General features: G+C 35.8%; 1 protein-coding gene across 3 annotated transcripts in view; it reads right to left on the bottom strand.

Annotated features, from left to right (window-relative positions):
• The window catches only part of Samd13 (sterile alpha motif domain containing 13), a 49,055-nt gene that overhangs the window by 13,087 nt on the left and 12,952 nt on the right, over positions 1-23,016 (bottom strand). For all 3 annotated transcript variants that reach the window (XM_027935198.3, XM_034636517.2, XM_071618756.1), the window contains one exon: positions 3,487-3,598. In XM_027935198.3, coding sequence (XP_027790999.1) covers positions 3,487-3,598 — 112 coding nt within the window. The remainder of the gene's footprint in view (positions 1-3,486; positions 3,599-23,016) is intronic.

The raw sequence follows: 23,016 nt of genomic DNA, 5'->3' as shown, positions 1-23,016 counted from the left end.
GCTGGATGCCTAGACAGGGAAAAGGAAGATAGGGAAAGATCACCAGCTGAATCTAGCTGCCAGCCTATACCATAGTAACTGGGGACACCATCCATGTCCTTCAGACAAATCTTGCTCAACAGCCTCATATCTTCCAAAGGGACACACTGCTAGAAAGCCATATCTGAGTGTGGTTGTTATAGCAACATAGTATCTAATAATATCTGTGAAGCTATATCATTAAGAGATTCTCTCCTGAAAGTCAGCTCACTTAACAGTGGACATGTTTGACATCAGTGTCAGTATCTTGGTTAGTATGGGATGCTATATCGAGATAGCATAGACTAGATGGCATAAACAACAGAAATTTATTTCCCACAGTTCTGGAGGCTGGAAGTCCAAGATCAGGGTTGCCAGCATGGTTGGGTTCTTGGTGATGGCTCTCTTCCTGGCTTGCAGACAGTCTTTCACCTTTTTATTGTATCTTTACATGGTGAAAAGAGAGAGAATAAGCTCTTCTGCTTTTCTCAGAAGAGCACTATTCCTATCATGGTGCTCTACCCTTATGACCTCATCGAGACCTTTTAACCTCCCGAATGCCCCACCTCCACATACCATCACATGGAAGTTAGGTCAACCATATATGCATTTTGGGGTACACAAACATTAATTCCATAAGAAACTGCCATGAAACAATTAGCGCCCCATATCACTGGCAACTATATTGTGCTTTCTGTAACTCCACTTTTCAAATATGGCTTAGTGGCTGCCCTCTATCCCTGCTCCATTTGGGTCAAATGTCAAGGCAAAGCCTTCCCTGAGGGACTGTAGGATATGGCTGTTTTTATGGTTTCCCAGCTGCTGTACCTAGACATCTATCTGGAAGGATCATGCATTCAGGTTGGAGGTGGACTGCAGTCTTCCTGTCGGGATGTGTTTGGTGAGTCCATTGCCGGAAGACCCTCCTTTCCCTCTGTTTCCTTAATGGGAAGAGGGAAAGTAGTGAAAATTTCAGAGCAGGAGAAAGATATGGATTGCTTCCAGAGAATAATTCAAGACTCTTCACCCATTCCACGACCTTTCTATGAGAATGAAGGAATTTGAGCTTCTGGACATGCATGCTTGTCTTGTATTCTGAAAATTCATTTCTCAGGCTCCTGAGTGGGTAACCTCAACACAGAAGCAAGGTGATATCCATTCACCCCTTGAATGATTCTGAATGAAATGTTTCTTTTTGTGTCCTAGTGTACCTGGTGCCAAAATGAGGTCATCCTTGGGAGAAAGGGCATGTTTCTAAGCCAAGCTCAGAGCTAGCCAGATCCATTTCTGAGATCATGCACAGAATCTGCAAGGCCCAGAGAGCACACTGTCTGCCAGTCTGGGATGTCTGCCTCAGAGGAGTCTGAGCAAAATCCCAGCCTGAAAAGGCTTTTGGGCATTTGGGAATCTGACCAAGAGACCTTTTAGCTAAATATTTTTTGTTGTCACTGCTAATCTTTTATAATATTATTTAAATTTAATTTTAGAAGAGAGCTACTCAACTGCAATGACATAAAGGATATTATACCATTAAACAACAAACTAAAATTTGTTAAAGCTGATCAACTTTCACTTTTTAACCTGAATTGTGATTTTCACCAGAATTTCATTATAAAGATTTTTAAACATAAAGAAAAATTTTCAGCATTTTATATTGAACACCTATATCCATACCGCCTAAATTCTACAATTATTATTTTCTATACTTACGTTTTCATACATCTATCCATGTAGTCATCCCTTTATTTTACTGTCAATCCATATTTTTATGCTTTTCAAGGGAAACTGTATGTATCAGTATACTTGCCACTTTTCATACCATTGCCTACTATTTTTAAATTTTTTTTTTTACTTTTAAGGTAAATGTACATGCTGTGTAATACAGATATGATCCATTCACATATGTCAGTGCATACGCAGTGACCACAGCACATGCCTGTAATACAAACCCTTATCAAAATATACAGCATCACCACCACCCAGAAAGTTCCCTCATAGACCTTCCCAGTCACTCTCCACTTCACCATTCTTGTCTTCAATTAGAGGCAAACACTTATTTTTTTTCTACTATTGTATTCCTGTTCTGAAACTTAATTTAAATTAACCCACTCAGCATGCTGTGTAACACTTCTTTCAGTGTCAGGTTTTTGACATTGACCCAAACTGTTGGATGTATCAGTAATTTGTTCCTTTTTGTCACTGGGTAGTATTCCATTGTATGAATATACCACAGTTTGTACATTCATTTTTTTGAGTCTTCTAATATTTGAGAATTATGAAAAAGATGCTAAGTAAAATTTTTTTACAATCCTTTTTATAGATGTATGTTTTCATTTCTCTTGGGTAAATATCCAAGAGTGGAATTGCTAGGTCATGGGGTAGATGCATGTAGGAGAGTTCTGGTTGCTACACATCCTCATGAAAATTTGGCATTCTCAGTCTTTCTAATTTTAGTTCTTCTGGTGGGTGTAAAGCAATTTAAACTTCTATTTTGTCAAATTTCCAAACTAGTAAAAAAATACATATGTAGAAGGATCAGGTTTGAAGGCAACCCTAGTTAAAGAGATTGAAGTGTATGATATTAGCAATGTTACTTTATCTAAATTCAGGCCATACAACAAATAGCTTGAGAGAATGAGCAATGCTAAAGGGATGCAAAAGAAGCAGGTAGACATATTCTTCAGTGTGTAATTTTCCCAACTATACTATAATACTAGAAAAGTAGTTACTGCCTAGAAAACTGCAGCCTTTTTTGCTAGAGAAATAGGAACTGTGTTTCCTTAGAACTGGCCTGGGTGCACCATGAAGTGTTCTCCAATTTACTTCCTCATGGTCAAACCTCTAGGAGGACCATCCCTATAGAGCTGGCTCAGCCCACAAAGTGGAGTCATGAGTCACCCAGACTATTCTAAGAGATGCCTGTTCCTCCATTCCTCTCTCTAACACCAATCCTGGAGCTGAAAGAAAGGAATTAACATTTCTGAGCATCAACACTGTGCCAGAACCTCTTAGGCAATTTACATATCTTGTCTTTTCATCCTCACAACATCCCTACAGAATCCTGCACTATTTGACTCTACAGGAGGCTGGGGTGTGGAGGGGGTGTTGAGGCTAGGAGTAAAATGTGCTGCATGTCTCTTGGTCAGATCTCTCGCTCCTCTCTCTCTTTTCAATTTTCTGATTTCTAGTGTTTGTCTGGAGGGTAGATTCCCTCTGCTGAGCCTGATCAGGCTTTCAGAAGATGCAGATACAACAAGGTTTAGCCCTCCTCTCTGCAGCTGCCACATTATCTCAGCCTTGGGTTTTCCTCTGAAGGAAAGGAATCATCGCCTCTCACTTTCAGCCTCCTTCCGCCTCAGCTTCTTAAAGCCTCACTGTCCCTTTACTGCTCCTTTGGTCCTCTTCCTCATCACTCCCTCTGTCCACTGTGGGGAGGGGAGATAACTGTATTCATCAAGAGTGACTTACCTGTTCCTGAAAAGCAGTAGCTTGCTCCTCAAATCCTGCTGTTCGGAAATAATTGACAACATCCATCACAGCCCAGTCGGCAGGATCAGGTGGTCTTCCATTTTCCATGGAACTGCAGGACACAAACCCAGACAGTTGTCAGGGCACTGGGTACATACAAGTAAGGCCAGGCTCACTGCTTTTTCTCCCAGTGCTGGACTGGGCCAGCTTGCTGGGACCTTGTCCTTCTCTTCTCTCAGAGGACCAGACAGAGCCCAGTCCCCACCCTACACCCTCCAGAAGGGCTGTGATCATTTTCCATTTCTTGGTGTCAGATGATCACTACTCTTACTGGCTCAGTCACTGCTTTCACAATAAACTATTGAACCTTTAATATAAATTTTTCCTCACATACTGTTTTGTTTTTTTTTTAAATCAAAGACATTGAGAGTGGTCCAGTGACTTTTAGTGACCTGTAGCTGGATATTCATTCTGTACTTTACACTACAATATTCATTTTGCAATGTGACTCCAACATACCTCTCTTCCCATCTCCTGCCACCTTCCTTCTCCCCATCCCTGCACATCCAGGGATAAAACTATTCTAAATGGTCACGCTCTTTCATAGACCCCGCCCTCTCACATTCTGTCCCAGCCCATTTTAATGCCTCCTCTCCTGTCTCTACCTGACAAATTCCTACCATTCCTACTAGCTCAAAGTTCACCTCTTCCCTATTTTCTGGCACTGCCAGGTAATTATTTTAGTTACACTCTCCTCTGAGTTCTAGAACTCCATTCAAACTCTCATTGCAATATCTTCTATACTAGATCATATTCTCTGTTAATTGGACAGTCTCTCCTACCAGAGTGGGCCTGTGGGCTAGAGATACACATTTTAGATTGAATCATTTCTCATTTTATTATTCCTAGAGTCAAGTGTGTACTTAGGAACTCAATCAATATTGTTCAAATGAATAAACAGGTGACAGTCGAACATCTGCCTGAGAGATTCCATAGTAACCCTTCTCATTGAATTTAGAAAGGAGGGACAGAAGTAAAATAGAGTAAGAATGGCAATGAGCTGCAATTGCTATAACTCTGCCTCATTTCTATGTTTCAGGAATATCTATCTGATAATCATCTTATCCAAGGATAAATTCCAAACAGTGTAAGTGGGCTTAGGAAGTCATTCAGGACAATGGCCCCCACCTCTCTAAGTTAGGAACACACTAGGAAGATAAACCCACATAGTGCTTATGCTTACAAACCTTATAGTCCCATAGAGGAATATTAATCAATAACCATACAGGTAAACATACAGCTGCAAGTTAGGCAAAATGCTGTAAGGACAGATGCACTGTGCTATAACAGACTTTCCTGTGGAAGTTTCCTTTGAGGTAAGGCCCAAAAGGCAGCCAGAAGTTAACTGTGAGGTTATGAAGTCAGGTGAAGATCCTTCCAGGCTCTGTAGCAGGAATACATATAACCAAGGCAAACCATGCAGATCACACTGAGGCTTATGGATTTTTGCTAAGAGCAATGGGAAGTTGTTGAATGGCCTCACAGAAAGGGGGTGACCTGACCGGATTCATATTTTGAAAAAAGAAGGTATTGGAGAGGAGCCAGAGAGGAACAAACGGTTCAGATGAAAACTCTGCTGCATTCATCCAAGCCAGAGATCATGGTGACCCAGACTAGAGTGGTGGCTATAGAAACGAAGATAAGAATGTGGATTTAAAAGATATCTAATGAATAAGATTTGTATAACTCAGTGGTGGACTAGACATAGAGAAGGAAAGGGATATAAGTGTTATGGAACTGAACGGAAGTTGGTACCTTCACCAAAATGGCATCCCTAGGTTTGGTTGGACACACTGAATCTGGAGCTCAAAGAAATAAGTGAGCCAGAAATACACATTTGGGGGACAGAAATTTAGATGTTGATTGAAACATTGAGAGGATGAGCAGAAAACTAGGCTTCAAATTAAACTTAGTGAAGTTTAACATTTAGTGAAATTTGAAAATATTCATGTTACTTTGAATAGAAGTGAAATTACCCAAACTTGGGAGGACTACTAAAGATCTTCAGACATCTAAAAGGTAAGGGTCTAACTATCTCATTCATAGCAAAATGTTTTGGTCATAGCAAGAAGCTGAAATAATTGATTAAAAAAATTTAAACCAACTTCTACTCTTTATAAGAAAAGGGAGAAACTGATTAATGGCACATGTGATTGCTCATCTCTCAACAGCACTAAATTTTAAAACATTTAAAGCCAATGCTTACTAGTTGGAGGTGTTTTTCTTTTTGAGTTCAGAGATTGTGAATCTCTAAGCACTGTGTGCTGTGTATCCATGCACCCATATGTGTGTATAAACATTATTTCCTAGTATTTAATAGGCAACATACATTTGGAAAAAAACCTACTTTCACCCTAATGTTGTCAAACATTAATTATGTACTTTTAAAATCAATGCTAAATGTTTTCTTTTTAAGTATTTATGTGCTGGGATTTTCCGTCATTCTAAGAACATAAGCAATCATGAGCTGACACCAGGGACCCTCTTCAAGGTACCATTTTATTTTTCTGTTTTGTTGAAGGTGCGTTTGAAGAAATGTCTGGGCAGGAGTTCTTTGTTCTAGCAATTCTTTTAAGTTTTCTAATCATCTCACTTCTGGAAGTGAGCAGAGTCTCACTGGACACACTTTCAAGTGACTGAAAAGTACCTGAATTCACTTTCCCTATGGATGACTTCAATTAGTCACCTTTCCTTATAAAGAATAGTTATCAATTGTAATAACAAAGTATGTTACATTGTGATTTTAGGATGAGAGGCTTTCCTGATTCTTATTCTGTTGTAACATCACCACTTTCATAATTCTGAAATATCATAAGTACCAACAATACCACAGATAATAAGGACTTCATAAAACTGATGACCATGAAGAATAGGAGTGACGTGAAACTGAGAACTCTCACACTTATAAGGTGAGGGAGTCTACTAGGAAGAAATAAGGGCTAGAAACCGATCAATACATTTCATGATTATTCTACATAAGATCAAGTCTGATGACCCCCAAATCACAGTAATTTAGGAAAAAAAGGACATTAAATAATTCATTTCCTGAGAAGAAAATCCTATCTTCTTGTAGTTTCCCAGCACCTCGCACAGAACTGACTGGTACATAATTTATATATAGCAGAAATACCGTTACATTAAATGAACTAACAACCAGAAAGCACTTACAATTTATGAAATGCTCTCCAGAAAAGCTCAGAAAGGGTAAGAAACTCACCCAAAGTGTATAATAAGATAAAGCCAGGATTGAATTCTAGACATGCTTGGCTCCAACCTATCCTTTTCCCATTGTACTTCTTTACTGATTCAACAACTACTTACTGAATGCCCATAGTCTGCTGAGTACTGTGTTAGATGCAGGGTTACAAGGACCAAGAATGTATAGTTCCTGCCCTCGAGGAGCTGGCAATCTCGGGAGGGAAAGCAGTTGGAACAGCTGACCCTAAGAAATACTAGCATTGAGAGGTGAATAAAGTGCAACTGAAGACACATGCAATGGGGGGCATATTAGTTTTGTCCGAATTGAACACTTGAAGATTCTCTATGACGATTTAAAAGAACACCTATGGCTCCAAACACACCCTGAGCTGGGATGGAGGATTTGCTGAGGCACGTGCACTCAGGTGCATATCACAGCTTCTACACTGCTGATGAAAAAGCAAGATGGATGATTTCGTTGAGCCCTTCCAGGGGTTTTAGTGATGGTTTTAAGGAACTACTAAAGATGGAATGTAGCATGAAGGTGGTGGTGAGGTGGAGGCTGGGGGTAGTCAAAGCCAAAGCCAAATAATATCTGGCATGGGAACATTTTGGGGGATAGATTAAAGTGACACTTATTTCTTCAGGGAAGGCAAAGTCTCTCTTCAAGGATTGATATTTATAGCCAAGACTCTTAACCTTATTCCTTTATAAGTGGTCCATTCTCTCTATATCCTTTCTTATAATGTGTGCATATCAGACTCCAGAAGCAATTTAAATAGCACTTTTTAAAACACCTCCCAGTTGGTGGCTCCATTGTGGCTGCTAATTTTGCACTGATAAAATGAGACAGCAGATAGGAAAGTTCCATTGTCATTGGGTATTTATTATTTGCTATCATCATAGCAAAGTGTTTCTTAGAAAATAATACGTATTAAGATAATAAATCCTGAGTATTTTTCCAGGCATTGGAATTTTTATAAAATATATATTTTGCCTTATTATAAAAATTAGCAAGAAATGAAGGACATAATTTGTCTTTAATTCCCTCTCTTAATCAAATAAATGTTTCCATTTAACCCAGTCACCTTTTAGCCTTTGTGCATATGGTTAGGTACATCATGCGCTGACAAAATTCTATCATGTGTGAATAATTCACACTAGGAAGTGATTATCCTTTAATTAAACAATCACCTCACTTTGAAAGAGAGCTAGAGAGATGCGATCATGGGGACAGAAATGCCATAAATAACCATTTGGCAGATATAATACAGATTAATTGAAGACTTTTTCACATGGGCATATCATAATCAGCAACACTTAAATGTCTCCATTTCCCTTTACATGAAGGCAGGTAGGAAATAGTTGAAATTTTCTCTAAATCTAGCACATGTGTATTTTATGGTGCTTATGATATTATAGATTCTGAAGGTTAGTCAGGCTAAAAAGGTACTCTAGATAAACAGAATCCACATGTGATTTTATAACTATTATATTCATTTACTGCATTTCTATTTCACTGCATTTCTATTTCAAACTTCAGAGGAAAAAATACTTTAAACATTGGTTAACATATTATGGTGATATTTTTGGCATTTTATTCTTTTTTTTTACAATTTTGAATGTTACTTATTTTTATACTTAAAAAATGCACTCTAATTCTGTACTGCCTTAATCTTTATACCTTATTTTAAAATTAAATTACCCTGCTCTTTGCCCATATCTTAAAACAGCCTTTGGCTAAAAGCAATTTAATTCTGATTCTAATAAATTAATATCGATCCCTTTGCCTCTAACATATCTAAGAATGAAGCAACTAAATGAGCTTAGTTTTCTCCTCTATTCTTCTTCTCCTCTCCCTTCATAATAACAGGCAGGGATTTGGCTAAAACGCAGGTCCAAAAAGAGAAAGGATGAGTCAAAGGCTCTTGAGAGGACATTTTTCATTTAAAAATATTCAGGCAAATAGGAGTTGACTACAGTATGATGAAATGATGAAAGCACTGGAAAAGCAAAGAATTCATCAAGACTTCTATATCTTTTAAATTCTTGAGTTTAGCATTCAGAGTCCTGATTCAAAAGTAGCTTTCTAATTTGTACTAAAATGCAACTGGGCAATAGCCTAGACTTCCCCCTGTCCATGGCTTTGCTTGTGTCACTTCAATTCTTTCTGTTAAACTTTGAGGTATTACAATCCTACTCATTTTTAAAAAGGTTTACCATTTAAATGTTCCCTTCCAAATACCTGCAATTAATATTTTACTCCAAACATTGATAGACAAATTTTAATCTGTTATAATGAGCCAGCTCCTTAATAAGCATTGTAAACTCATAGCCTAATGAAAAGGATAATCTCAAATCAGATGTGACATGAAGAGAGTCATGTTTGTTCCAAAAATTAGAGAACAGAGTGAATAGATGACAGAGGAAGATGGGAAGGTAACATGGCAGTGTGAGTTAGACCATGCTAAGTGGGTGGACCAGAGGCTCTGGAGCTATGAATCAGCCCCAACACCAGAAGCAGGAGCTGGGGACAAGAGGGGAAGCTTCTTGTATCATTTCTTCCTTCTATGATAGGTATCTTCCCTTGGCTGCTGGCTTTTCTCTGAAGTCACATAGCATTCTGTACTTGAATACCTCTCCCCATTACCCCATCTCATCTTTCTGAAAATAAGTATCCTATAAACAGCCTTTTTTCTTACCTGTTAACTTCTAGCATAAATAAAATCTTCAACTAATATAAATAAAGATACTTCTTTGAAGAGGACTTAATGAATTTCTAGTGTTTATTACTGGATAAAATTCATGCCAAATACAAACGTGGATATTTCATATCCTTATTATTAATATTAGGCCTAGAAACTGCCTAATATTAATAATAAGGATATATTATCACAAAGTCATATATCAGAATGAACAGATAGCAATAAAGTATTAACATGTTTATTTTAGCTTCTCTAAGAAAAAAAACAAAACTGTACCAGCTATAAGTATCATTATTAACTTCTAATTATTATCTACATTCAATAAATCATTCAACACAGAAACAGTGGACTGGAATGCACTGTAGAACAAATGGACCTAACAGCCCCCTGCAAAACATTCATCCCACAAACAGCAGAACACAATTCTTATCAAACATGCATGTAACATTCTCCAGGAAAGAGTTCATGTTAGTCACAAAACAAGTCTTAACAAATTTAAGAAAACTATAATCATACCAGCTATCTTTTTGACCACAATGGAAAATAGCCCCTAGAAATCGGAACAAGAAAATCTGGAAATTCACAAATATGAATTTGTGGGACTTAAGTGACACACTCTAAAACAACTAATGGATCAAATAAGAGATCAAAAAATAAATTAGAAACTGAGATAGGTGAAAATGAAAACACAACATATCAAAACTTAGGGCAGGTGTACAATTAATACTAGTACTAAGAGATGTTTATAATCATAAATGCCCATCTTAAAAAAGAAAAGCTCAAATAAACAACCTAACTTTATATACCAAGGGAATTAGCAGAAGGAAAGAAATAATAAAGATTTGAGGGGAAATAAATTAAATAGAGAATGGAAAAACAATAGAAAAAAACACAATGATTCTAAGAGTTGGCTCTTGAAGACATAAGCCAAAGTGACACACCTTTAGTAGACTAAGGAGAGAAAAGATTCAAATAAACAAAACAAAAATGGAAAAAAGATATTACAACGGATGTTACAGAAATGAGAAGTATCATAAGAGACTACCATAAGCAATTATAAGCCAAGAAATTGGGTAAACTAGAAAACATGGATAAATTACTAGGAACATACAACATATCAAGACTTAATTATGAAGAAATAAAAAATAGGAGCAGATGTAACTAGTAAGGAGATTGTGTCAGTAACCGAAAAACCTTCCAGCAAAGAAAAGCCCATAACCATCTGGTTTCACTGGAGAATTTTATCATTTAAGGAAGAGTTCATTCCAATCTTCTCAAATACTTCCAAGAAGCTAAAAAGAAGGGAATATTTTTTTTAATTTTTTTTTATGTTTATAGCAACTTTATTCACAATTGCCCAAACCTGGAAGCCACCAAGATATCCTTTTTTTTTTTTTTAGATGCCTCTTTTTAAAAAAATTGTTATTTTTAGATATGCATGAAAGTAGAGTGTATTTTGACACATTACACATACATGGAGTATAGCTTATTCTAATTAGGATCCCATTCTTGTGGTTGTAGATGATGTGGAGTTTCACTGGTCATATATTCATATATGAACACAGGAAGGTTGTTATCTGATTCATTCTGCTGTCTTTCCAAATCCCATCCTCCCTCCCTTCCCTTCATCCTCCTTTGTCTAATCAAATGGAGAGGGAATACTCATTTTATGAAGCCATCTTTACCCTGATACCAAAGTCAGAAAAAGATGAATCTCCATATCATATACAACCACAAGACTGGGATCCTAATTAGAATAAGATATAGCCCATGCTTGTATAAATATGTCAAAATATACTTCACTGTCATATATATCTAAAAATAACAAAGTTTTTTTTAAAAGATTCAATGAGAAAAGAATATTATAGGTCAATATCCTTGATAACAGAAGAAAAAATCTTCGGAAAAAAAATCAAATTCAACAGCACCTTAAAAGAATAATGCACCATAACCAAGTGGGGTTTATTTCTGGGATACAAGAACAGTTCAACATAAAAAAATTAATCACTATGATGCTCCACATTAACAGAATGAAAAATAAAAATTTCATGATCCTCTTGATACAGAAAGTGTTTGATAAAATTCAACACCTTTTAAATGAAATTATTATACACAAGAGATTCTTGCATTCCCATGGTATTACAGCACTATTCACAGAAGCTAAGATAGGGAATCAACCTGGAGGATGGTTTCCTCTCCATCAATGGATGAATAAAGAAAATATGGTATATAGACACAATGGAATATTACTCAGCCATAAAAAGAATGGAACTAGAAATTATTATGTAAGTGAAAAAAGCCAGACACAGAAATAAAAATACCACATCATGTTGAATAATGTTTTCACTCATTTGTGGAAACTAAAAGTCAATCCTACAAAAAATGGAGTATAATAGTGGTCACTGGAGACTGGGAAGGGATGGGAGTAGGGGAGAATGGAAAGAAATTAGGGACACTAAAACACAGCGAGAGTTTGTTTGGATATTTTATAGCACAGTAGGGGTAATTACTTGTTAAAAAATCCATGGTATATTTCAAAATGACTAGAAGAGTTTGAAATTCCAAACACACAAAATGATTCACATTTGTAGAGATGGAAGTGCTTATTACTCTGATTTAATTATCATATGGCTATACATGTATCAAATTTTAATGAACTCCAAAAAGATGTACAAACATCTCAAAAAAATTTGATACTCTTTCACAATAAAAACTCTCAACAAACTAGGAATAAGTTACTTCAACTCAGTAAAGACCATATATTAAAATACTATAGCTAACACCATATTCAATGGTGAAAACTGAAAGCCTTTCCATGAATTTCAGTAACAAGGCAAGGATGCCATCCTTGCCACTTCTATTCAACATAGTGCTGAAAATCCCACCGGGAGCCACAGCACTGCAAGTACTACCTCTTGCAAAAAGGCAAGAAAAAGAAATAAAAGCATCCAAATTAGAAAGAAAGAAATGTTCCCATTTACAGCTGATATGATTTTATGCATATAAAATCCTAAACTTTTCACAGAAAAATTGTTACAACTAATTCATTTTAGTAAAATTGCAGTATACAAATCAGCATATAAAATCAGTTGTATTTCTATACGGTGGTAATGAATTATCTGAAAATAAAATTATAAAAACAATTCCATTTATGATAGTATCAAAAAAGCACAGAATATTTAGCAATGTTTTAAGCAATTGAGGAAGTGACCCATTGAAAATCATCAAACATTGATGAAAGAAATTAAAGAAGACACAAACAGAAACAGATCTGATGTTTATAGATTGGAGCACTTAATATTGCTCAAATGTCTAAGTACCCAAAGAAATCTATGGATTCAATGCAATTCCTACCAACATCTCCATAACATTTCTTATAGAAATTAAAATTAAAAATAATTGGTTCACCTAGAACCAAAGTAGACCTTAAACAGTCAAAATTATCTTGAAAAGGAACAAAGCTGGAGGCATCAAACTTTTGGTTTCAAAGCACATTACAAAGCTTCAGTATATTTAAGCAGCATGGTACTGGCATAAAGATAGTCATATAGACCAGGGTGAACTGGGGGTGTAGCTCAGTGGCAGAGTGCATTAGCACCAAAAAAGAAAGAAAATGGGCACATAGCTCAATGTCACAGAACAGAAAACCTAGAAATAAATCCACACACATATGGTCAAATAATCTTTAACATGAGTGCCATGAAACACAATGGGAAAAGGACACTGTGTTCAACAAATGTCACTGGGAAAACTGGACATTGATATGCAAAATAATGAAATTATCTTACCCTAAAGTGCATATCAATTATCAAAAATCTCAAAAGTCTCAAAAATATCACATATCAAAAATCTCACATTGTTCTTCGTGAGATTTTGTGGACAAGATGACCAAAACACAGGCAACAAAAGCAAAAATAGACAAGTGGGACTACACCAAACTAAAAGCTTTCTGCACAGCAAAGTAAACAATCAATAGACTAAGAGGGTAGCCTGTGGAATGGGAAAGAAATTATCAAACCATATTTCTGATATATTCAAAATATGTAAGGATCTCCTCAATAGCAAAAAATACCTAATAACTCTATTGGAAAATAGTCTAAGGACTTGAATATATATATATATCTCTTCAAAGAAGACACAAATGACCAACAGGTATATGAAAGAAGGCTCAGTGACACCAATCATCAGGAAAGCCACAATGAGATATCATTTCACACTACTTAGGATGCTCCTATCAAAACAACAATGACAAATGCTGGCAAAATGAGGATAAATTGGAACCCTTGAATTCTGTTTGTGGGAATGCAAAAATGGTACATCTGCTATGGAAAATAATATGTTGGTTCTTCAACAAATTAAAAATAGAACTACCATATGATTCAGCAATTCAATTTCTGGGTGTTATCTCAAAGTATTGAAATTGAGATCTCAAAGAGATATTAACACTCCCATGTTCACGTCAGCACCATTAACAAGAGCCAATATGTGTAAACAACTGAAATGCCCATTATTGCATGAATGCCTAAAAAAAAAAAAAAAGGAAAATATTTTCATTTGTGGCAACGTGGAAGAACCTTGAGGAAATTATGCTACTGAAATAAGCTAACCATAGAAAGACAAATTCTACATGATTCTAATTAAATGAAATATCTAAAATAATCAAACTTAATGAGGCAAATAATACAATAGTGGCTGACAGAGTTCGGAGGCTCTACCTCTGATTAGCATCAGGCTATTGCTAATCAACTGGCATAAAACTTTAGTTGTACAAGATGAGTAAGTTCTAGAGATCTGCTATACAACACTGTGGCTAAACATAACAGTACTGTATAATACACTTGCAATTTTAAGAGGGTGAATTCTATATTAAGATTTTTTGGAAAGAAATGAAAGAAGGAAGGAAGGGAGGGAGGGAGGGAGGGAGGGAAGGTGAAGGAAGGAGTCATAGCACATTCTAACTTATTCTACTATGTATCTGCAGAAGGGTCACAACATCATATCCTGATTAAAAAGATCACTTTTCAAGTTTGAATATTGGCTTCAATTTGTTTCTTTACTTTCTATTTAGCTATTTATTATGTGTTGAGAGTTTTATTCTACTTTCCTTTGCTTTTAGTATAAGGCTTCTTAGCATCATGATCACCCTCCACAGCAGATTGCCACTGCCTGAGAAGAGTATACCAGGAATCATTATGTAACTGCAGTCAGACAGAGTCAGGGCAGCTCGTGGTTAGGAACAGACAAAAGTTGGCATGATGGAAAGAAAGCACCGGGAACTAGCTAATAAGCTGGATAAAAACTCTTCATTGCTTTCAAAGAACATACATTCAAGGACTGCTGATTAATGTGATGCTGCTGGAGAACAGGTTTAAGAGTACGTAAACAAAAGCTGAAGCAGTGATCAGGCACACATTTACTACTTCAGTTTCCCATTCCTTTCTCCCTGAGGAGCCAGAGCAGCCTTCCAGGAAAACAACCAAAACCCCATGAAATAATTTACTCAATTTTTAATTTTTTTAAAAAATTTGATTTACTCTTGTTAGTTATATATGACAGCAGAATGCAATTCAATTCATATTAACACAAATAGAGCAAAAATTTTCATGTCTCTGGCTGAACACAAAGTAGAATCACACCATTCATTTTTTTATGTATGTACTTAGGGTAATGATGTCCATCTCATTCCACTGTCTTTCTTACACTCATTCCCCTTCTCCCCTCCCTCCCTTGTGCCCTAATTAAAGTTCCGTATATTCTTCCAATGCTCCCCGCCCCATCCATTATGAATCAGCATCCTTGTATCAGAGAAGCCATTCAGCATTTGTTTTTTTGGGATTGACTTACTTCACTTAGCATTATATTCTCCAACTACATCCATTTACCTGCAAATGCCATGATTTTATTCTCTTTTAATGCTGAGTAATATTCCATTGTGTGTGTGTATGTATGTATGTATATATATATATATATATATATATATATATATATATATTTTTTTTTTTTTCTGTATCAGTTCATCTACTGAAGGGTATCTAGATTGGATCCACAATTTAGCTATTATATATTGTGCTGCTATAAATATTGATGTGGCTGTGTCCCTGTAGTATGCTGTTTTTAAGTCTTTTGGTTATAGACCAAGGAGAGGGACAGCTGGGTCAAATTCCCAGTTTTCCCAGGAATCTCCATACTGCTTTCCATATTGGCTGCACCAATTTGCAGTCCCACCAGCAATGTAAGAGTGTGCCCTTTTCCCCACATCCTCACCAACACTTATTGTTGTTTGTATTCTTAACAGCTGCCAGTCTGACTGGAGTGAGATGAAATCTCAGAGTAGTTTTGACTTGCATTTCTCTAACTGCTAGAGATGTTGAACATTTTTTCATATATTTGTTGGTAGATTGTATATCATCTTCTGAGAAATGTCTGTTCACTTTCTTGGCCCATTTATTGATTGGATTATTTTTTTTTTTTGGGTGTTAAGACTTTTGAGTTCTTTATATACCCTAGAGATTAGTGCTCTATGTGATGTGCAAGTGGTAAAAATTTGCTCCCATTATGTAGGCTCTCTATTCACTTCAATGATTGTTTCTTTTGCTGAGAAGAAGGTTTTGAATTTGAATCCATCCCATTTATTGATTATTAATTTTACTTCTTGTACTATAGGAGTCTTATTAAAAAGAAGTCGAGGCCTAATCCGACATGATGGAGATTTGGGCCTTTTTCTTCTATTAGATGCAGGGTCTCTGATTTAATTCCTAGGTCCTTGATCCACTTCGAGTTGAGTTTTGTGCATGGTGAGAGATAGGGGTTTAATTTCATTTTGTTCCATATGGATTTCCAGTTTTTCCAGCACCATTTGTTGAAGAGGCTATATTTCCTCCACTATATGTTTTTGGCACCTTTGTCTAATATAATTGTATTTATGTGGGTTTGTCTCTGTGTCCTCTATTCTGTACCATTGGTCTACATGTCTATTTTGGTGCCCATACCATGCCATTTTTGTTACTGTTGTTTTTTTGGGATTGACTTACTTCACTTAGCATTATATTCTCCAACTACATCCATTTACCTGCAAAAAAATCCATTTACACTGTAGTACAGTTTAAGGTCTGGTATAGTGATGCCACTTGCTTCACTCTTCTTGTTAAGGATTGCTTTAGCTATTCTGGGTCTCTTATTTTTCCAGATGAATTTCGTGACTGCTTTTTCTATTTCTATAAGGAATGTCATTGGGATTTTGATTGGAATTGCATTAAATTTGTATAGTGCTTTTGGTAGTATGGCATTTTGACAATGTTAATTCTGCCTATCCAAGAACAAGAGAGATCTTTCCATCTTCTAAGATCTATCTTCTTTAATTTATTTTTTTAACGCTCTGTAGTTTTTGTTGTAGAGGACTTTCACCTGTTTCGTTAGGTTGATTCCCAAGTATTTTACTTTTTTTGAGGCTATTGTAAATAGGGTAGTTTTCCTTGTTTCTCATTCAGAGGATTTGTCACTTATATACAGAAATGCCTTTGATTTATGAGTGTTGATTTTATATCCTGCTACTTTGCTGAATTCATTCACTAGTTGTAGAAGTTTTCTGGTGGAATTTTTTGGGTCTTCTACGTATAGAATCATGTCATCAGCAAATAGTGCTAATTTGAGTTCTTCTTTTCCTATCTGTATCCCTTTAATTTCTTTCATCTGTCTAATTGCTATGGCTAGTATTTCAAGACCTATGTTAAATAGAAGTGGTCAAAGAGGGCATCCCTGCCTTGTTCCAGTTTTTAGAGGGAATGCTTTCAATTTTTCTCCATTTATAATGATGTTGGTCTGTGGCTTAGCATAGATAACTTCTATAATGTTGAGATAAGTGCCTATTATCCCTATTATCTTTTGCTGAGAAGAAGGTTTTGAATTTGAATCCATCCCATTTATTGATTATTGATTTTACTTCTTGTACTATAAGAGTCTTATTAAAGAAGTCGGGGGCTAATCTGACATGATGAAGATTTGAGCCTTTTTCTTCTATTAGATGCATAAAGATCATTTGATTCTTATCTTTGAGTCTATTGATTTGATGAATTACATTTATTGATTTCTGTATGCTGAACCAACCCTGCATCCCTCGGATGAATCCCACTTGATTGTGGTGCACCATCTTTTTGATATGCTTTTGTATTTGATTTGCCAGAATTTTATTGAGAATTTTTGCATCTATGTTCATTAGAGATATTTGGTCTGAAGTTTTCTTTCTTTGATGTGTCTTTGCCTGGTTTTGGAATCAGGGTGATATTGGTCTCATAGAATGAGTTTGGAAGTGTTCCCTCTTTTTCTATTTCATGAAATAATTTGAGTAGTATTGGTATTAGTTCATCTTTAAAAGTCTTGTAGAACTCAGCTGTGTATTCATCTGGTCCTGGACTTTTCTTGGTTGGTAGGCTTCTGATGGTGGCTTCTATTTCATTGCTTGAAATTATTCTATTTTAACTGTGTATGTCATCCTGGTTTCATTTGGGCAAATCATGTGACTCTAGAAATTTGTCGATGCCTTTGGTATTTTCTATTTTATTGGAGTACAAATTTTCAAAATAATTTCTAATTATCTTCTGTAGTGTCCTTTGTGATATTTCCTTTTTCATCACAGATGTTAGTAATTGAGTTTTCTCTCTCCTCTTCATAAGCATGGCTAAAGGTTTATCAATTTTATTTATTTTTTTCAAAGAATTAGCTTTTTGTTTTGACAATTTTTTCAACTGTTTCTTTTGTTTCATTTCATTTCAGCTCTGATTTTAACTATTTCCTATCTTCTACAACTTTGGTGTTGATTTTTTCTTCTTTTTGGGGGGCTTTGAGATGTAATGTTAGGTCATTTATTTGTTGGCTTTTTCTTCTTTTAAGGAATGAACTCCATGCAATGAACTTTCCACTTAGTACTGCCTTCATAGTGTCCCAGAGATTTTGATATGTTGTATCAGTGTTTTCATTTACCTCTAAGAATTTTAAAATCTCTTCTTTGATATCTTTTGCAATCCATTGTTCATTTAATAGCATATTATTTAGTCTCCAGTTGTTGGAATAGCTTTTATTTTTTATTTTATCATTGATTTCTAATTTCATTCCATTATGATCTGATAGAATGCAGGGTAGTATCTCTACTTTTGTATTTGCCAAGAGTTGCTTTGTGGCATAATATATGGTCTATTTTAGGGAAGGATCCACGTGCTGCTGAGAAGATAGTGTATTCACTCATTGATCGATGAAATATTCTATATATGTCAGTTAAGTCCAAGTTATTGTTTTATTGAGTTCTACAGTTTCTTCATTCAGCTTTTGTTTGAAAGATCTAAAATAAAAGCTAGAATTATGGCAATAACTATATTTATCTGTGGTTCAGGTGCCCAACCCTATTCTTGCCACCTGGGATAATCATCTTCCTCAATCTCATGTTTAGTCAACCTTCCCTTAGTGCACATATGTAAGAACTTCTCTTGAATATACACTTGTATCTTTCAATAGCCACTAGTAACATGTTGTTGAGCATTTAACATTTGACAGGAAAACTAAATTTTTAATTTAATTTACATATAATTAAAAACTTGGAAGTGGTACAAAATATGTCTGTTAACACAATTTCATTGTTTTGCTCCACCTACATTTCATTTTAACAACGCCATCCCACAGGATGCTGTTGCCGAATTAAAGTTCACACATCAGGTGTGTGTCCTTCCTAGTACTACACATATACAAATCACCCATCTAGTGGTTTGTGTCAATAGACTGTTTCACTTCAAATGACTCTTTCCTATGCATCCATCTAACATTGTAATGTGTTGGTTGAGTATTTGCAGACAGTATGAGTTATGAAGATTCCCTTCTGTGCTGTAATTGGTAATTAAATTGATAGATGTGTAATTGTTTTCATTATTACATAATTAAATATTTTAATTAAAAATAAAGAGACACATTTTAAAAAGAGGTGTAATTGAGAGAAGATGCAGAAACTAATACTGGGACAATAAAGGAAAAAGGGGCCTGGAATAAGGTATGTTCACAATATTTTGAAGAAGTTATAATTTCTTAGAACAAGATGAGCAAATGTTGTTCATTGTGTACAATAAATGGTAAAAATATGAAATGAATATTATTACGAGACATTTTATCAAAAAGAGTGAATTTGATAAGTTTCTTCTCAAAAATCAAAAAAAGAATTAATAAAAGCAATCACCTGAAATAAACATTAAACATCCAAGAAAACACTTTAAAGAGATCTAAAACAAAATAGGAGCTTATAACTTCATTTAGTAGAAATGGATGGGAATCTTGTTTAAAAACAAAACAAACAAAAAAAAACCCACATTTTTTATCCCAATGGACATATGGTTATTTTGGTTCTGTTAAAATATTATAAGAAAAGCCTAAAAAGGTACTTCAGAAAAGTGAAAGATTTTCCAAACAAACCATCAAATCATTGTCAAAAGAATACAAGGTCTTCTAGAAACAGAATCCAAGACCAACTGATTAAAACTTGAAAAACCACAAGTGTTTTTCTTTAGCTTTAGGTAAAACTATAATATAAAAGATGCTGCCAAGTTAATACCTGAGACATGTTTTATCTCAAAAGACTTCTAACATTATGAAGAAATGGCAATTTACAATCTGAAAAATTGAACTCATGATTTAGGTACTTTTAAATCATTTGCTTCTGCCACAAGAATTTCATCTATATATGAACAAATTAAATTATAAGGCAATGGATGGTGCTCCATGTTAGGTTAAAAAAAAACACCTAGGCTTACTGTAATTGTGAAACAAGAGATCAATGTTTACTTTATTGTTTCATTCCACTGTATAATACCTATGTTCAATTTTCTGAAGTGAACTCTTGAATAGTGTTATAGATACCATTATTAAATTGTTCGGCACATATTTGCCAATAGTATTGCTCAATACCAGTAATGAAACTGTTAAAAGAAACAGAAGATAATAAATTTAACAATCTATATTATTTGCCAGGGCTTAATGGTTAAGTTCTGGAAGAGTTTTACAAATATTTGTAGTACTGGTGAAACAAATTAAATATTTGATTAAAATGATAAGAATGCTATCTAAATATTCAAGAATTAAAGACAAAAATGGAAGAGTAATTTGTTTCTTTGTTGATATTGCACTGCATACAAATGAGCTAAATTTGAAGATACAAGAAGGAAAATTGATTTTGACCTAACTAAATAAGTACAAAGTTTTTATGTTTTGAAATTGCAACTTTACAGAATATAATAAAATAATGACTTTAAACATTCTTCTAACATGAACAAGCTTCAAGAAAAAAATTAAACAATGGTTTATTGACACTGATAAACTTATAGTTGCTTATCAATTCATATATACCTCTGAATTCAATGATAATAATATTAAGTTGACATGTGCATTAATAAACTTATTTAACTTGGACAGACGTAGTTTTGGGACAAATACACTTAAGCTTTGAAGTTAAATCAAGATAAATCAGTTGTGTCAATGTGAATGCAAATATGACAAGAAAATTATATTTTGGTACTTGGTTCAGTTTTTGCAAAACTTTAAGTATATTTAGAAAATTAGTTGGGGATGTGATTCTACTTTTTCAACTCTAAATTTTATGAAATATAAATGCAGGTCAAGTATTGTCAAGTATGTCCAAAGAAATTTTTAGGTCCAACTGGAGTTATACTATAAATCTACTAATCAATGTATTTAGAAAATTTAGGATAAGGGGGGATTCAAAATAGACAAGCATTCCCAGTTGTTCACTGACTCGCTGCTACTCATTGAGGTGGGTGAAATGGATTTCACTAAAATTCAATATTGGACATTCAGAATATCTTTGAGATTCAGAATGTGAGTATGTTAAAAAAGAAGAAAGAGTACATTGGAACCAAGCCAGTTGCAGCAGCTGCAGTGGCGCTGGTTCACCACAGAGGGAGGGAGAGCACAGAGAGGAACAGATTTGGTATGGAAAAACCTGAAACCAGAAAAGAAACCCAAACTCAGCACATCCAGAGGCTGCACTGTGCATGGGTGCTTGAAATGTGCTCTTTTTCCCAACTGGCCACGGAGAGCTGAGGCGGGAGCCATCTTGAGGTGACTGTCACAACACGCGACTGGATCAGGGTCACTCCGGGTGAATTGGGCTGGCAACAAAAAAAAATCACACAAACACAGAAAATATCTGAAGCCTGGTGTTTACTAGGGAGAGCTGTTTGACAAAACATTCTACCCAAATAAGGCAGAGGGGTAATATTACAAGAAAACAAGGAGTCGGGTTCGGAGGGTAAAGTCTTGCTTGGTGATGTCTTGGTCAACAGTTTGACTAACATCATGAAAAGCCACACTCATCTCAGGTGCTGCATGGGGATCATAGGCAGAGTGAGAGAAAAGGACACATACATTGCACAGCCCAGTCAGAGCAAAGTCAGTCCAGTCCCCTCATAAGCTCAAATGTGCATAGCTCACACACACAGCCATGGCTGGCTCACAACAGGTGACCATGCTGCAGCTGCTCCTATGGGACAGCAAACACTGCCATACTGTCCCAGCAAGTGCCTACTTTGTGGCCTAGTGTGCACCTAGCAGAAAGTAAGTATATCAGGCACAGAGAAGATTTACCCAGAGGATTTGAGTCAGAAAAGCAAAGGAAAGCCTAAATCCTTTCTCCTTTGAGTCTGGTAACTCAAGTGACCAGTTGATGTGGGTTGGGAATCTGATCAGGCAGGTGTGGAAACATTCAGGGATTAAACCTGAGAATGCTGTGTACCTGAACAGCAGAGTGTGTGGAGGACTGGCTCCCCTGCCCCATGAGAAGAATTCTTGGGATGCTCCTGAGATCCTGACCCCCAACCAAGATTGGCAACTGCCAGGCCCTAGGGATGTGTTGATCTAATCTCTTCAGAGCAGACACCAACAAAGCCTCTGAGGCCTGATTCCCCAGAAGCTGGAACTCCTCCCATTGATCTCTGCAGCAGCCCCATCCTGGGAGGGCACCCCATCTGGTCTCTGCAGACAAAACTCCAACTAATAGTACTTCCCACTCCATCCTACCTCATACTGTTGATAAAGGAAACTGAGACTTATTTCAAACAGCTTCAGTCTTAGACCATTCCAACTGACAACTCAGAAAGCAACAAAGAAAGAGGAAGGGGTTAGCAACCCCAGTCCCTGCTCTTTTTCTGAGTACACAGCTCAAGAAGAACTGCAAAGAAAGACAGTAGGGCATAGACAGTGACCATCCATTCTTGTCAACTATTTTGAACACCTCAGTGGAGACTGTTCTGTCATTTTTCATTAAAAATCTTTATATTTTTATTTCTTTGTGTGTGTTCATATGTGTGCATGTGTGCATTCCTGTGGTGGTGATTGGTCCAGGGACATATATGCATACACATGTTTGTTTATTTTTTTCTCATTGAGCCTTTTTAATGTACTTATTTTTCTTGCCTTGTCTTTTGAGGGTTTTGGGGCTTGTATAGTTTGGTTTTGTTCTGTAATGTTTTCATTTGTTTGTTTCTCTTGTTTTTCTTTCTGTCTTTTTTCTCCCACTAAC

This window comes from Marmota flaviventris, chromosome 10 (assembly GCF_047511675.1).
Source record: "Marmota flaviventris isolate mMarFla1 chromosome 10, mMarFla1.hap1, whole genome shotgun sequence".
Taxonomy (NCBI): domain Eukaryota; kingdom Metazoa; phylum Chordata; class Mammalia; order Rodentia; family Sciuridae; genus Marmota; species Marmota flaviventris.
The sequence above is the reverse complement of the archived record's forward strand: the minus strand, read 5'-3'. Positions and strand labels throughout refer to the sequence as shown.